Source organism: Tubulanus polymorphus, chromosome 2, assembly GCF_964204645.1.
Source record: "Tubulanus polymorphus chromosome 2, tnTubPoly1.2, whole genome shotgun sequence".
Lineage (NCBI taxonomy): Eukaryota > Metazoa > Nemertea > Palaeonemertea > Tubulaniformes > Tubulanidae > Tubulanus > Tubulanus polymorphus.
Genome location: NC_134026.1, coordinates 25,488,069 through 25,505,688, shown reverse-complemented (window position 1 = coordinate 25,505,688; position 17,620 = coordinate 25,488,069). Strand labels below are relative to the sequence as shown.

The 17,620-nt window shown below is 38.9% G+C and overlaps 1 protein-coding gene across 1 annotated transcript in view; it reads left to right on the top strand.

Moving 5' to 3' along the window:
• The window catches only part of LOC141899778 (uncharacterized), a 65,703-nt gene that overhangs the window by 8,161 nt on the left and 39,922 nt on the right, over positions 1–17,620 (top strand). Inside the window, exons 3-4 of the mRNA XM_074786298.1 lie at positions 15,025–15,189; positions 16,955–17,039. Of these exons, the coding sequence (XP_074642399.1) occupies positions 15,025–15,189; positions 16,955–17,039 (250 nt within the window). The remainder of the gene's footprint in view (positions 1–15,024; positions 15,190–16,954; positions 17,040–17,620) is intronic.

The following is a 17,620-nucleotide window of genomic DNA, read 5'->3' as shown; positions in this document are numbered from 1 at the left end:
TAGGTTCATTCGCAGTGAAATCCAATTAAAAAGCTATGGATTATATAACATGTCAGGTTTAATAACCGCGCGGAACCGAATGAAACATTCAACATGGTTTCCGTGTTTGCATCGAATGCAATTACGTTTCGCTAGTAAAATTAAAAAGCGGGTATAATCGGATTTTGCATCGGTTATAAATATTGTATTTAATTTTTCCGATTCCCGATGGTGTCATGAAACTATCCCAGCGCTCGCTTTACAGTTTATTCATCAGCACAGTTTAGAAATATGTTTGATTGTACCGTAGGCCTACTCGGTTTCATTTCTGGTTAATCAACATTTTTTGTGTCCCCAGTTTTTGTGTCCCCTCAATTAATTTTCATAATGCTAAATTAGACGATCCGAAATTCTATTTTTCACGAATCTCCATCAATCAAAATGACCTTGACCCCGAGAAGCTGTCGAGGATGTCGATGAATGTCCACCGCGTTGTCTGCAATGGACAAAATGATTATGTAATCATGAAATTTTCCGCGGCATGATTCACACTGGTTCGATGGTATATTGACCAGCGTAATGGATTTTTATTGTCACCTGCTGACGTTGACCTGACTGCTTTTAAGTTAAAACCTACCCTTGTACAGTATAGAAGCTATCCAGAAGATTTTGTGTGGGTTTTTATACGTATTTTATAAAATTGACGATTAGTTTTTGGTATCCTGTATTGGTAACTATTTTGGGAGCCTTATCATCGTACTGACCTTGAATTCCTGGAGACGTGGAAAATACCACGCAGTTTCTTGTTTGCCTTGGTACTTCAAGTGGCGAGTGTGCTACGGACAGTTAGTTGTTCTATGACTTGAGGCTCATGTGTGGAAATTACTTGTCGAGTTGATCCTCTCGCTTTGAAATGACCTTTGATGACAGATGCGTGCGTTATTTCTATGCCCGTTGACCGGCTTTTGAAAGTTGTGTCCGAAAAACGCAATTTTCAACATCAAACAGCCATTTTCGAACTCGGCATAACCGCCGTTGCTGTCGGTAAAAATTCCCAATTGTACATCACGGTCGCCGTCGAAAAAGCTAAATACCCATACCGTGCTCTTTCATTTGATGCTTATAATCTTCTTTCAAGTCGCTCACCGGACGAGCCTTTGTGGCCAATGCGAAAAATTGTCCATTTTCAAAGAAACTCTGTAAGCTGACCGTCGCGTTGGCATTACTTTTATCTTCAAATATTTGATCATCGAAGCAATCACGATCGTGAATGTTAGATCAGTTGTGGATGATTTCGCTCGGCAAGTCAATTTCATATTCATCCGTCGTGTTATTACAAACGTTTATCGAAGGGAAAATAACTTTTTCTTTTTGTTCGCGTCGACGTCGCTTATTTGTTATCTTGACCGCTCGCTTTCCCGAGCTGCATCTCGATAACCTTGTTGAGAAAAATGACGATAGCGAAAAAAAGTTTGCCAATCATCTTTGAATTGGTCCTAGACTTCGAATGATTCGATCTGGTTTTGTTTTGAATGAGCAGCGTCGGTCCACTTCGTGAATCGCGAATGACCTTATCCCAGCACGTTCTGAAATCGAAGATGAATTACACGTATTTGCATGGAATTGACAAAACTATTTCCCCGAACAGCGAGTAGCCTTGAACTCGACGATTGCGGCGCGGTAATTGAAGTCTGAAGTTTCGCCAACTGTCAAACTTCGATGTGAAATTTCCATAATTCAGGCGATGTTAGAACAAAGCATCCCGTAATGACCCGGTCAGATGTATCGCCGATGGGCAGTCTGGACAATGCGTGGAAGTCACTCGTCAATAATGTTCATACCATTTTCGTTTGTCACCTGCACAAAATTTAAATCCATCGCTGTTGTATAACGGTGTAATTTGAGCGAGTTGGTCGTGGTCACCGTAGCCGTGGGTCATTCCGGACATTTGATTTTTCTGTCGGTTTCATCAAGCGTCGATACATTACTCCAGTTGACTGAAAATGCTCGTGGGATTTGTCGTCGTCGGCAACTGAGAAAACAGAGAAAAAATCAAATGTAGCCCGCTGAATTATCAATGCAATGGGTTCGATATAGGGAAATAAAACCCGCGGCGAAATTGTCAGCGATTCACTTGATTATTACTGAAAGTTTGCGATCGCGTATTATTGAATGGTCACTCGGATGATCTTAGTGTTTGCGTCCTGACTTAACCGATGAAACTACTAAGTATTTTCAACGTTAATGAAATCTATTTAAGAGATAAGAATGAAAGAAACTCGCATCATGGAGATGCCTTCACACAGGTTCGATTCAGTCGTTTTATTAGCTGTAAGATAGTTAGCATTTGTGTCCATTCCTGTAATTCGGGTGACGCTCACTTAATAAAAATTCCTTGAAAGGCGGGCGGACAAATGTAATTTCCACTGGTGGAGAAAGTCGCCGGGTTTGCATTTGTCTAATGAAGTATTCACTGTGAGTTGGACGAGGATACTGTCCTATTCGTCAACGAATCCGTGTCAAAGAAGCTCTATATATGGAAGTCTTGAAACAATCATTGTGAAGTTGATCAAGTATAGAAATAAAGTGAATGCCTTGATTTGTATCACACAGTATTGACAAGTCTCACTGCGGGTTTTACTAGTTACTATACTTCTGAGGTCATTGTCTGTTTGGTTGATGAGTTCATCAGTATACGTATCTAACTTCTTTTTTCCCACGATGGATTTGATGGCTGACATACTAGTAGAATCCCCAGGAGCTCAGTTTCATTATAAATGTTTACCTGTTAGAATTGAACACCATTTACCTTGATTTATTTCCATCCCTCGCTGATTTGGTTGAGCCATTAATCAGTAATGGGAATAGATTTCAACATTAAAAACTTTATTTCATTGAGCATCCTTGAATTTATTGCCTTTTCAATTGTAGCCATCGTTAATGCGGTCGTGCAACCTACTCCACTAGTTTTATGTGACTCTATTTTAATTGTAAATTACGAGCTGCAAATTGTAGCGCATTCCCTAATTGATTTATTAACCAGAATTTAATAGATCTGTTAGTTTCTTTTATTTATGACGTATTCGTGATCGATAGTTTCTTCAGAGATGTCTTTTCACACGTTATTCTAATGCGCATTCGTACCTTGAAGATTGATTAATGAACCTCGTAATACAACTTCATATTCCCAGCTGTATATCACAGTTCTAATACGTGGTATATACAGATTTTCAGAATTTTGTAGTTAGATGAGTAATATTGATCTAGACTTTCCAGTCAAATCGATTTCACAGTGTGGTACGGCTTTGGTTGAGGTCGGTTTGACCGTTGTGATCAGCCAATACGCTGCTTGCATATACCAGCAGGATGAAAGGTATGGACGGTTTCCAGCGTTAGAAACAATATCAACACAAATTACAGATGTTTTTTAACGAACCTACTGAAATTGATGTCAACATTTGCTGCGGATGAAATAAGACATGTGATGTTATAGATAAAAAGGCCTGGTGTGACAAAGGCTCTTATATCATGTCGGATAGATAGGTGTGTTATTGCGGTGGCTAATGTGCTAGAATATAAAAACATATTTCACCGGTCTTAATGGAAGATGTTAGTTTGAAATGACAGTCGAGTTAAATCACGTTATGTAATGAAACGAGGTGTGCGTGGAACTGGAAATCATTCGTAGATTTTCATTAAAAGTGATTTTCAGGACAGATTTATAGCGAGTCATGTAATCGCCGCATGTTTATTATATTGGTATTACTCATTGCGGTTCCTATATTTCAGGGGCTACAAGATGGAAACTAACACATTAATTTTGCATTAACCCTCGATTTGAACAAGAACTGATAAACGAATTATCATTTTTTAAATTTTCATTATCCCCTTTATTTACGTCAGACATTTTCTTTATACATATGATAATGCATTTTCCAGATTTAGATTTTTCGGACAAAATCAATTAAAACTCAATCTCGACACATTTTTGTGCTTGTTTTTACCCTCAGTCAAAGAAATGATCACCTATGCGCGATTTGGTGGGTCCTACCATCATGGACCCTAAAACGAAATGGTGCCATCGTATTACGTGATTACATCTATTCACACGCGAGACTTAACTTTAATGAACCGATGTTGTAAAATATGGCCGGCGCTAACTGAATTAATAACTGGTCGTAAATTTTCATCGGTATTAAAATTTTTTCATCAGCAGCGCTCTCGGTCTGCACTGAATTGCCTCGTGCCTTTGTTTATGACACGCTTTGTGCGTATCATTGAACTGAAGATCCTCCATTTGGAAATCAATCCGCGTGATTTTCAACGTCGCGTTTTCAATTTCTCCGACGAAATTAATCCAGACACAATTTCAGACGTGATCGTAACCTCGGCGGAAAAGATTTATCCCGAATTTATGCTAAATCTAACCGGTAGTTTGATTAGAGTTCATTTTAGTTGTAAGTTTTAGCAAAAATTAAGTATATTTTACGACCATGCTCCGCGCAGTCTGTATTGACGAATTGCTGTTTTCTACTGAACCGTTCAAAGATACATCTTCATCAACGACATAATGTATAGCGCGATGAATTTTAAGCGCACATTATTTAGTTTTGCTCCGTTAAACTTTATGGCCGGCGGTCGTCTAAATCTTTTTACATCTCTGTGTCTAATTTCGAAATCGATTCATCAATGGATTTAACGACTGTTGGCTTGTCAGTTTTAATGCCCGGGAATAATGTTAAGGCTTTAGAGAACATAGATTCTTTTATTTGAGTTTTATCGCGAATGATTAAACTGAAATCGGATCTTTTTACCGACGACTGCGCGGCTGAACTGTATCAATCATTGTTGCGTACGAGAAATTTTCCGGCGAACGCTTGATAATCGGATATCTCCTTGGAATCGTCAGATGCAGTTATTGCACCATCTAAGACTGCGACTTAATTTCATTTATTTCATTCATTTACTCGCGTTTGAGTGATAATCATTTTCATTATAGACGGAAAAAAGGTGAATCACGATGGCTGTTATATTAGAATTGAAGTTATTACATACTGTATTCCGCTATTCATGTCTTGCAGTCAAGTGAAATATGCCTTAATATAGCCGGCATCACAGTCAGGTGTTTTATTGTGTCCTTATTTCTGCCATCCTTTCACCTTCAGCATTTAGTTATTCGGACCAATAAGCTGCAAAATTCAGATTCTTCGCAGAAACCGCTTATTGAATACCGTGTGATAGAAATATGGAAACACTGCTCAAATTTGTCTGTGTTATGGTTCAATTTTGGTAAGAAATTAGATTCATACTTCAATCGTTCTTTATTCAGTCCGCTATTGATTCATTTTCTATTTTAAGAAGTTTTTTTCTGCATTCGAATTCATCACTGATTCATTCATATTTTCTTTGAATGTGACTCAAAATCACTAGAAAACTCGGCTTCTGCCGATTTTATGGTTTGATGAAAATGTACGACCGATAGTCCAATATCACCGCGTGGACTAATCCAAATTTACGACCTGTTTAAGAATGTTACGTGACTCACATAAATTCCTCATTCTCACTGCGCGGACTGCGATGCTTTTAACAGAAACTGGGGCGATTGCTTTGTAAAACGAATGGTCAGTTATTGAATCAAATCATAAAAGAGCTTACAGTTTTAAAGCATCAATCCCATCTTCTCTATAATGTATACAATATGAATCATTCATCGACTATAGAATTTCAGTCAACTCGAAACGACTGAGTAAGATATTGTTTCTTAGAAATACGGATTTAATCAGTGTTTTCGTCATTGTTTTTATGGTCGTGTGGTTTTGTATTGATATTCAAGACGTGTCCTTTAAACGTAGAAATTTAGGACCCTATTAGCGTGACTGCGTGTTATAATATCTACTTATTGAATCCGGACAGAAACCACTTTTCCAATTAATTATCCAGAACACCTACATCTCGCGTCCAGGGGACTTTTTCATTCTCATAAATCTCCAAATATAGCCGCGTTGTTCGACTCTGATGGGGGTCTAAAAATTAATGAAGTTATAAAATATTATTTCTGGACTCCCCATCGCTGTCTATTGTGATTGCTTCAACTGCATGTTATTTTACATCGCAAATTAGAAAGTTGTGGTTAGAATGTTGAGTTGGCTTCGCTCGGGTTTTCTCTTTATTTGATCAATTACATAACGTTCCCCCGCTTCTATCGACTTGCCCGGCGGTTTTTTTTCATTCAGTTTCTTTAATCTGCTCTCCAACCGGTTCATAATACACCGAATGCCAGATACCCATCGAGCATTGTGTAAAGTCATTAGTTTTCATTAATTAGCAAACTTAATTACGATTTGCCACGCATCGTGTACATCCAGCCAGCAGTCGGTTATAATACACAGTGTGAAAAAAATGCAATACCGCCTTATTAATCCTTTCAATCAAAACCATTGCACGAACTTGCAGGCTAAATCAGGCATTTCCCTGGTTCAAAACTATTAATCAGAACGGACCCGGACACCGTTTGTGTCATTAAGAGAGCTTTTATTTATTTCCAGTGAAATTTCACGTCATGCAAAGAAACGGTATCCGTGCTTTGAAATATTGAACGCATGCAAGGCGCTGACGTCGTGTGTTTACGATGGCCAAGAGTCTGCGCATTCGTCGTGTATACGTTAAGATTCATTCGAATCGAAACAGCATGTGGACATTGGGGCGTTTTAGTTCAATACTGGAAATGACGTTCGTGCGTTGAAATACTGAAAGCCTGAAATGCCGTGATGGCTGAAACTGAAGTCGGTAGAGCTCGCTGTATTCGTTCAACGAAACAAAACGCCACAATAGACATTAAGCATTAGACATGACTTCTTTCACTTTTTGCCGATGATTATTTCATCTGACCTGACTCGCCGCTTCGTGTTCTATTTATTTCTGTTCGTCGGCGTAGATTTTTTCAAGCGCATTAAGGATAATGCTTGTTGATCCGCATCAAGCGAATTACAATCATCAATGAAATGTATATACTTTACGAGACGCTACCTTTCTGAAAATGAAAATGATATTTCCTTCCTAAAAAACCAACATCCATTAGTTGTATGCAAGGTTTCGGTTTCTAATAGAGTATTCTACAATTGTAGAGGACGAATTAATCAAGAAATGTCATAAATTTCTATTTTGAGGCGGCTCAGATTGCAGTCACTTCCCGTCTACGGTACTGCGGTAATGACTGTCGGCCACTATTGGGCACAATTTAAATGATGAAATATTCCAGTTTTAATATTAGTCTTAATCGTGTTTGGTCGCATCTCGGGTTCGCGCGACAGGAAAACCATTTAGCTTTCAAACAAAAGTTTCCTCGCCACTAATGCGCGCACAGACCAAACGTGCTTCCTTTTCCTGCATTTATTTGAGATTATCTTGTCCAGAGTTCTGACTCGATCGAAAGGAACTTTGTGAAATTGCATCAATGCAAGAGAGTGCGTCATTCGAAAATGTACATTCATTAAAGGTTAACTATGAAACATCACTTGACAGCAGCGATGAGTGGGTTTGTGGTTTTCTCCTGTTGATCTGCCATTTCCTCTACCCTATTGCGAATACATCAACTATTTATGCAACTGTTTACGCGTGTAAATTGTGGATTCATTCATCGTAATTGTCGAACAGATTGGAAGATTGAGTAATTTTGAGCTCGCTCGTAATTTTTGACGCCCTAAAAACCGTTACAATAATGCTTTTCAGACAGTGATATCCTCTACGCGTTATCCAAGGGTACTGTGTGAGTCGATGTGTACTACGTCATCAGTATTGGTGTTTCAAAATAACAATTAGAATCGTGAATTTTGACGTTCATTTTGTAATCAAATATATTTTATGACTCTTATTTTGTATTTATTAATCGATTTTAATGTCATTTTGATTTATGTATTTTGAGCATGTGCCCTACGTCATCAATATCGGGGCTAGCCTGGTTAGACTGGTTGCCGGTCAATTCGATCATAGAAGTATAAGCTAGTTCAATTCAATCATCGATATATCCAAATTCAAAATAACACTTTTGATCCTTAATAGCATATTATATTGTCCTTAATATTAGGCAACATACATAGGCCTATTGTATATGTGTTATTTTTCTCCAAGGCGTTGGCGAATTACTTCCGGGTTAGTTGTTTTGACCGGATTCTCCACGATATCTATATCGTTACTTACAATTTCAAACATCTCGCCGAGTTCTATCAACATCATATTTTGCATAGATTGATCGATCGAAAATGTATTCGAAACTTCATCACAACTATTAAAAGCAAATGATTATTAATGCGCTTTCCATAATTTTGACAATGAATTATACAAGCTGTGAATAGTGATGGATTACTGCCGTTAACCAGCTTCAAGTCATCTATCTTTATATAACTGATTCATTATGCGAGAAGTATACATATTATTATATTATTAAGTCCGTAGTGGTAACTGCAGTGTCAAATTTATCCGTTAATTACTTCGTGAATTTTTTAGATGGCCCACACACCTCAGAAACACCGCCGAACAAGAAAGTTTGTCGACGCCTTGAAAAATAACATATGTATTACTTAATATCGACAATAAATGATTTGATATGTACGACATGATATTAAGAATCAGTAGCAGTTATTTGAATCTGTATATATTGATAATTGAATTGAATTGATCGGCGACCAGTGTAGCCCCGATATATTAATGACGTGGTACACAACATCTCAATTATTAAAAAAAACAAACTTCGTCAGAGAGAAAATAAGAGTCATGAAATATATGTAATTCCAAAATAAATACCACGATTCACAATTGTAACTGTTATTTTGATGACGTAGTGCACATCAGCTCACACAGTACCCCTTAGATAACGCAGAGTAGTTATCAATGTCTACAAAACATTATATATTGTAACATTTTTTACGGCGTCAAAAAACTTGGGGCTTCTCGTTACCAACATCAAGATACTTCTTGAAGAATAACTAGAGGGTTGTTGCGCTGTATAGTGACGATAGAATGAATCATTTGTGGTCACGGTTGCGCTGTGTTTGGTGGTGACGATATGAGTACCTATTTCCTAACCTGTCAGTCACAGGATTCGATTTTAATTGAATTCAAAAACGCTGCGACGTATGCGTTACATCCACCTGCGCAGAAGGGCCCGATCAATTCCGCAATCTGAATTGAATTTCAGAAGCAATTTCAGTGGATACAAATTGGTTCTTGTAATTCGATACCATTTCAGGAAATAATGCAAGAAAACTCATTTAAAATTGAAGTTTTGTAGTTGAAATCTTGATTGGTTTTTTCGACAGAAGTTCCGTTTTTGCGGCGCCGGTCCGTTAACGAGTTTTGTCGTGGCTGTCGCACGAAATTAAAGTTTATCCCCGAGGGCTGAATATGTGAAGTAAAACAAAATCTATCCCAAAATCTCCATATTATCCTTACGAAACCTATACAAGCAGTCGTTTTGAAATTCTACATCCCGAGGAAGGTAGTTTGGACTTTTATGAGATAATAGATGGCTGAATCTTCAGATTTCCGTGGATATAACATGACTCGAACAGCTATTCGTGCTGTTATATCGCTATGCCGAGATACCGTACATTCCCGATTAGGTCATTGCGGCTGTTACGTGGAACTAATTATCTTTAAAACATGATTAATTTAATCTTTTACCAATCACTGAGAATGAAGCAATTACTGCCGTGGAACGGACACTAATTGTTCGAAGGCGGGCGAACATTTTTCAAATAATTACAATTTAACTGTTCAAAGTAGGATGCACTGGCGCAGAAAATGGCAACGCTGCGATGAAAGTGTTTCTAATAAGATGTTTTAATTGACCAATTTAAAGTGAAATTGCTTACTCTTACGCGCCGTACATTGCCTCAGGGTTATATTTGTGGCTTGATGGTACATCAGTAATCTTTTGTTTTGACTGAATGCTAATGAATGAAAGCTTTGCCTGTAACGTATTTCGTCATAAATACACACTTCGGTGGCCGACTCGTAAGGACCTGCTTAAACAGATAGACATCGATTGAATAATTTTCAAAATGTTTCCACTAGATATCTGCTTCAGTTCGAATATCATTTCACGAGTGACTCGTTGAAGATATCATTGATGGGTATCCCGTAACGCTAAACGCGTTTGATCTGACGATGCTGTAGATAAGAGACGCGTGATTGCCGATGCAACGATTCCAGCGATTTTATCCTCGACGATCGACTCAACAATTTAAATGAAGTGCATTTCAATAATAAAGTTCTCATCTTCAGACGCGCACTCGTTATGGAAGCGCTTGTCTTACATAATGGCGGAGTGATAGCGACTCGATTCTCACTTCTGGCAAATTATCGGCACCGATTCGAAAGCTTAAAAGCTAAAATTCCAATTATTCGCCGTCGCCTGAATACGAAGCTAATTACTTTAAACGTAAATCCGCGATGTATCGGGGACGAAACGCGGCCGTAACCTTGTGAGTCTGTTATACGAACCGTCGCGGCAAGAAAACTCGCTAAGGGATTGAAAATCGTCATTGTCGTGCTAAATTGTCGACGAAAATGACTTCCCAGTTTTGCGCGTCGGTATAGTCGGCAGTCTTTTCACGCGAAATGACATAACAACAATAGACGCGGATTTAAACGCTCAAATTGCAATTTGATGTAATGTGGTGAAAATTGATGGTAAATTGATGGCTTAACGGTACTGCCGCGCTATGTATTTTCTTTAATAGTTTCTTCAATAAAGTCGACGTTGTAAGAAATTGCGATCTATCTAGATAGAAATTGTTATTGAAATGTTAGATTGGTCTGTATAGCGGTGCTCGGCGCTATTTCTAGCAGATCTAACGATATATAACGTTTTACCAGAATATGATTTCGGTGAATAATCCTTTTAATTCTGCGATAGTTTATCTATTGACAGGCGTGCTCAGTGTTTTGGTAGCTGTGATAGGGTTGCACGCTGACATCTATCCGTAAACAGCCGAGGCTTTCTGATCCGCTCAATCAATTGACTTGATTTCACCCTTCTCGGCGTATCATTTTCTGTGGGTTCATGGCTATTGAAACTCCATACGACACGTCACTACACGACTCAAGGTCTACTTAACGTCCAACACGCGTCCCTTGAAGATTAATATCTCTCAAAACTCATTATTTCTTAAATGGAAATTCATTGCTGATGAGCTGTAGGGTTATACATTCTCCGATATATGATTCTATTCATGGTCTAGATGGTTTTCTGCGATTTACGTGGTCAGCTCGGCCAACTATATTTGATATGGTTCATCCAATATATCTATTAAATGTCAATAAAGGCTTTGCATATTTTTATGCCCGCCGGATGAAATCCCGGATGATTTTGATATTACAGGACATGGATGATATTGACCGCTGTTCGATAGATGTTTATATTCAGCCAGTTTCATATCTTAATAACTAAAAGCAGACAGTCCGTGACAAAGTATACAACCGACATGGACGCTATTAGTTTCCCTTTTCGGCTTGTTTATTAGACTCGATAGGATTTAGGGGGAAAATTACATTTTGGGTTTTGAAACTTTTCATCATCAGCGGTAGCATGTAGTGTTTGTCATGTACAACTTCGTCGTTAGTAACTGTTCGTGTTGCTGATACACGTGCGCTACATGCTTTCCAAGCCGAGTCGGGATCTTCAGGATAACTGATGGATTTTTTATGTCACACGAGAGACTGGTCTCGAGATGATGTTGTTTAATAAATTTTGATTGATTGAATTTTTTCTTGTCAATTCTTTTTGCCGTGGACACGAACGAAGCGCCGGTGTGCGGTGCTGTCGCCTGCGTCGTGCTGTTGCCTGATTATCGTCACTGCGACAGGACATCGCTTGTTTGACTCATTGTTTGTTAATTGACTCCTTCGAATCCAAAGGTGTTCTCTCCGCTTTCGCGAATCAGACTGCAAATTTAATGAGCGACTCCGTCCTCCACCTGGTCACTGTTCGCCGGTTCGTTCATTTACGGACATCGCTTCTTGTAAATTTAGTTAATTACAGTATCTTGAAAGTCGCCTGGAAACTTATTTCCTCGTGTCGTGAGATAACTGACCATTCGATAATTTTCACCGCTGTTTTTTGTCGTCTTTCGTCGCATCGGCTGAAGAAAAAGTGTCTGCAGAGAAAACTTCTACTCCCACTCAGAAATTACGCCACCAACTAGAAATCTTGTCGAAAATCTTGAATTTCTTTCATCAGTTACGACGAACCTTCTGTATCCATAGATTTTTATTGATATTTTCGTTATAACTTTTGGGGCGGTCGTTACTGTTTTTGCCCTTTATACCATTCCTCCGATGGCCCCTGATCTCATCAAGTCATAACTTGTGTTCGTGTACTGTGAATCATTAATGATTATGATGTTTCGCCGGGTCGAAAAATGTTATTTGTTCATAGTCCATTCACGTGGATGACGCTTTTGGAAAAAAAACGCAGATTACAAATCAGAGTGTATTATTTTTTCGACTGTCCTTTGAGTATTTCTAGAAACCAGATTATGGGCCATCAGTTAATGGACAAATCCTTCACTTTTTGCCGCGTTCAAGCGCTCGCTGGTCAAGCCACCAATTCCCTGTGGATGTTTCAAACTTCAGAGAAGATTAGAGTAAGCCTTTGATAAACAAATTGATGCGGCTGGCCATTGAGGGATTTTATGACCGCTGACTCGAGGCTGATGCGATGTCACTCGTTCGATCTCCGTTGGTCGTCTTCGTCCGAGACTTCTTTCCATAATTTTAGCCAACATCCAATTTCTCCTCTAAGACGCCACGTTTGACTTAAAAGCAAAACTAACAAGAACATATTAATATGAGTGTTTCCATGGCAACGCTGACCGTTGCTTTGACAAGCCAATAAACTGACCTTACCGGAGGGACCGCGCATTTCTTTCGGACATCATCCACTTGAGTAGGTCTACAAATGTGAAAATTTACACGTCAATTCACTTTACATGTTAAGGTTTGCTTTCCACAGATGAGTATTCCGCAGTTTGAAGTACGAGCCAAACTGCCCGTACATAGTTCTGATTAAGTTTCCAGATGACATTTTTCTATTCATTGTCGATCACTTTCATTTTCTAGGTGTTTTATGTTTGTTTAGAAAATGCGTGTTAATAGACGATGGAATAGCTCTTAATGGTGTTGTACAGAAGGAAATCTTTTAAAACAGTTTTTCATCATTATTTCAAAGAATGTTTCAATGTTGTTGGGGTGCATCAGTTCGAATCCGCTGCTAATACTTCTCAGAATTGATGTGGGGAAAAATTTTGTGCTTTGCCTGCGTTTGATATAAACTGTTCCCGAAAAAGTGTGGCCTTCCATCTTCAAAAATCATATCATGGCGAATCTTCGTTGCGAGGATAATCGTGTCGTATATGCGAGTGTCAGGTGCAGCCTGACCAGTGTCCAGATGAGATATATGTCGATCTCTGGCGGTTAGGACTGCGAATCAAATTTTTCTTCCATCTGAAATGACAGATGCAGGAAATGAGCGGTCATCTTCCGGAAAATTAATGACTTCTAAAGCCATAAAACAGCGAGATATCGTTGCAATGTATGAAAATCAAGCGGATGTATGCCCGTTCGATATACTGACCGTGGTGTTTTTAATAGTCCGGACACTTGAATTCAACTGCCGGACGTCAGGAAGAATTAGGAGATATGTGATGCCGATGATTGTGTGGTCCAATTTTCCGTGTTTTCCAAAATCCATTCTAGTTAAAGGTAGAGTCATATGATACTTTAGGTAAACCAGTTTTATCTAAGGTACGAGCTTTTGCTACTATACATCAGTAGCGTAAGCTCGTCTAAAATAAAGTTAGTTTACCTATTTAGTACTATCTGTCTCTAACGTTTTACTAAATCGACACTAGATTTAAAACATCGACAACTCTTCGAATCCGTTCTAGCCATCGAAACTTTTACTCGCACCTTCTCATTTCATTCAAATAGATTCGTTAACGCCGGCCGCATTAGTAAATTGTATTGAATCGACGCGTTTTCTCGGTTGTGAATTACCGCTGGAACATTGAACTCTTGTCGAATCTTTTTGCCCCTGCGTCGCAATATTTACTCTCAGACAGTCAGTTTTCATTTTGATCGTAGTGAATCTGTTTTTGACGATGCTGTCTGTTTATGAAACCACGGCACGAAGCGCCGCGCGAGCGATCACCCCGGTGATCTCCGAGCGAGCGATTCAATTTTATTTCATTACATAATGGCGGCCTGGGTCTTTTTGTTTATTTTTAATTTGATCGTCAGAATTATAGGACACGCTCTAATGACTGGCCGTAATTGAATTTCATTATCAGTCGACGCGGTAGGCTTACTCGTGTTAGCTTTTTCCGTTGAAATGAGAAATAGATGATGAGTGAAGACAAACACTAGCTTGAAATATTAAGTGGAATTTTATCAAATTTTCGCCAGCGACTTGTCGGTTTGCATGAGCCATTATTTATACTGCGCAATTAACATTTGATTTTGATGCGTTGGAACCTGGTTTGTTTGCAGAATTTAGTCGGTCAGAGCTCACTGGTGCATTACTCGTCATTATTTTTCCATTTGCCGTATTAGAACCCGTTATTTTGAGAAGCGATAATGAGGACTGGAAAATTCTCCGTCCGCGGGGACCGGCGGTTACAGTGAAAGCAAACAAAATTCCGTCGAAGCGTTTTAAATATTTTATTCTGTACCGCGGCCGTAATAACGTTATCGCTGAGGCAATGGCCCGATGGAAATCGTGAAATCGGCAATCGGCAAAATAAATTCTCTAGAGTTGTGGATTTTAAAGTTCTCTCCCGGGGTATAAATGTCATTTCAGCCCGTCAAGCCATATGCCATTTCAACAGCATTTATTTTCACGGGTTAGTTCGTACGGACTGTAAAAACCATTCGCAATTGGCAGACAGCAAACTAAAACCGTCAGTTGTCGTTATGAATAATTAAGTTTGAAACTACCCAACCACCTTCTTGCAATGATACCATTTTCGTCTCGTTTTAATATTTCAGGTTGTGAAAAAGGTCAAGAAATCTGATAAAGATTCCGACCTTGACCTCGTTAAAGATCTTAAGAATATCGGTTTCTACGTGAAAGATCGCAAGCAGATGCTCGATGAAATGTTCCGCGCAGTGAAAGGCCCGACTCTGTTGGGTCTGATACCAGAAGTTTTAAGGGTATGTATTGCTAACTACTATCCCTGAAAAGCTGGACGAGGTAAAATGGTTGTTGTTATGATGCAGACGCCAGATCGTTGAACGCCGACTAACAGTCAGTTGATGATTGATTTCAAGGCCTCTCGCCGAAAAATACTTCAATCACAATTGATAATCAGTCAGATCAGATTTACGAAACGGCCATTTTCAAAGCTGTCTCATATTTTAACGGCGTAACGAGAATTTAATCTCGTCGCTCATTAAATTCGCTATTTCAGTCGTCGCTGGGCTTTCGTGTAATGGCCGTAAAATGACGTATTTATCCAAACAGATTGGACGAATTTTGAAATTGCCCCGCGCGGGATTCGCCGATATGTGAATTCGATGTTTATCCCACAATGATATTTGCATCAACTATACGAACGCCGGGTTTGATATTGACACGCCATTAATGTTAACAGAATATAACCAGATAAAGGTATCACCCTCAATTGCCCCGCGTGAACGGCGATGTTGTTCAGAATTTTGCGGGAACCAATTTGTTTGAAATTGAACCGATCAATCAAGATAGAAAATACGTATTATCCGGTTTAGGAGTAACTTATCGTTTTGAGATTTTTTGGAGACTGCTAGATATGATAGGTCGGCCTCCATTTAGCACGGCGAAAGCCTGTTTCACAACAACAAAATGTATGTTCCATAGTTCCTTAAGCATTCTGTAATCAATTTGAAAATGCCATTGAGCAAATTGCCTCTCCGGGGCAGACCCTAAACTAGATCCTCTGAACGTTCCTGATGTACTGGCTTACTCAAAACTCAGTTGTCAAATAAATTCACTCCGGTATAAGTGGCTTGAATTAAGATAAATTATAATGGGAAGTCTTTTGTGCCGAGCTTTGAAAGCTTCTAATGAATTCTACTTATCAGGACACAGAGCCTGAAATTCTTAATACACTCTTTAAATATAGTAATTGAATTGCTTTCATTCGTTTGAAGAGTTTGCGCTAAATGTGTTCCTTAATGTCGACAGTACGTGCGTTTTATTCGTAGTTTGACAAACGAGTACGCATTATCTTAACCAGCTTTTCCAATCTTTGTAATCAAATGTGTATCTTTTTCTAATCCGACCATTAGAGGTTCGCCTCGCTCTTCCCGACGATAAAAAGCCCCGTGCGTCGCGATAGCGGTTCCGATTTGCATAGTTTTCGAAATCGTGCGCGCGTCCGAACTTTTTTTTATTCATTCATCATTTCATTCGTTTCACGAAATGAATCTGATTGTCTTTTTTATGACCGCACGCTGTCGCGGCGCAGGAAATTGACGCCACCGATGTAAATTTCAAGGTTCGCATTCCAAACAAATTTCGCCCCCTTAAATGAAGATGAATCGCCATTTAGCACTTAAATGACCCTTATCGCGACGACTTTATGTTTTCCATTCAGTTAATTGCGGTACTTTTTCTACCGGGGTGGCTCCGGATTCTTGGTTGAAAGGTTCCGTTTTGGTGAAATTAAAGCCATTATCGCCATTTTACGATGCTGCAAGACGATCAGTCTAAATATTCAAAGAGAAAGACAATTAATTGATGAATTCATCCAAAACAACTGAATTATTAAAGACGGAAAAGAAATCTCTTTAATCTCTATCTTCAGCGGACGTGGCGTTTAGTACATTTCTCTTTTTGATGTGGTTCGAGTTTTAGACAATGTAAAAAAAAGATTAGAAAGTATGGAGAACACAATTTTCGTGCTGTTATGAATCGCCAGTTCTCCGTTCCTCTTTTCAGGGAATGCCGAGAATCGAATTGAAAAGACGATGCATGGAACATCTTGAAGTCATGTCGAAAAAAAGAATTCGTAGAATTCTAGACGGTGAGTTCCGATCTATACGGTATATTCGGAGATCCGAAATCACTGATAAAGATTACGCACGAACGCCGAGCAATCTTCATTAAGATTTCAATTCGCATTTAATAATCTTGTAGTTAGTTGAGGTATTATAGGCTCTGCGGCTATTCTCGTGGAATCGTTTTTCGCTTACATCATCTAAGTCCGTATGAAAGTGATGCACCTCGTATTTTATGACGTAATTTTGTAATTTTGACATATTTATGATCTAGTTAAGTCTGGTAATTAAGCTAGAAATCAAATTTCTTAAATGCGTGGACACTCGCCGGCACATGACTTACGAGTCGAAGGAAAATCTCTCATTAAAATAAGGATATTAATTGCGGTCGTTGCTTTGATCCGATTTTGCAATAAACGGCAGCATAAAATACCGGCGCTTTAATCAAGGCAACCGGGGCTCGGTGGAGATTGAAAAATTTCCAAATCATGAAAACGGCATCGTAAACTGAACGCCATAAAAGGAACTCGTAATTACTTCATCGCTGATATTTTATGGATGTTCGTAAAGCCCCCGACTCGACCATCTAAGCTTTTCTAAAACACTC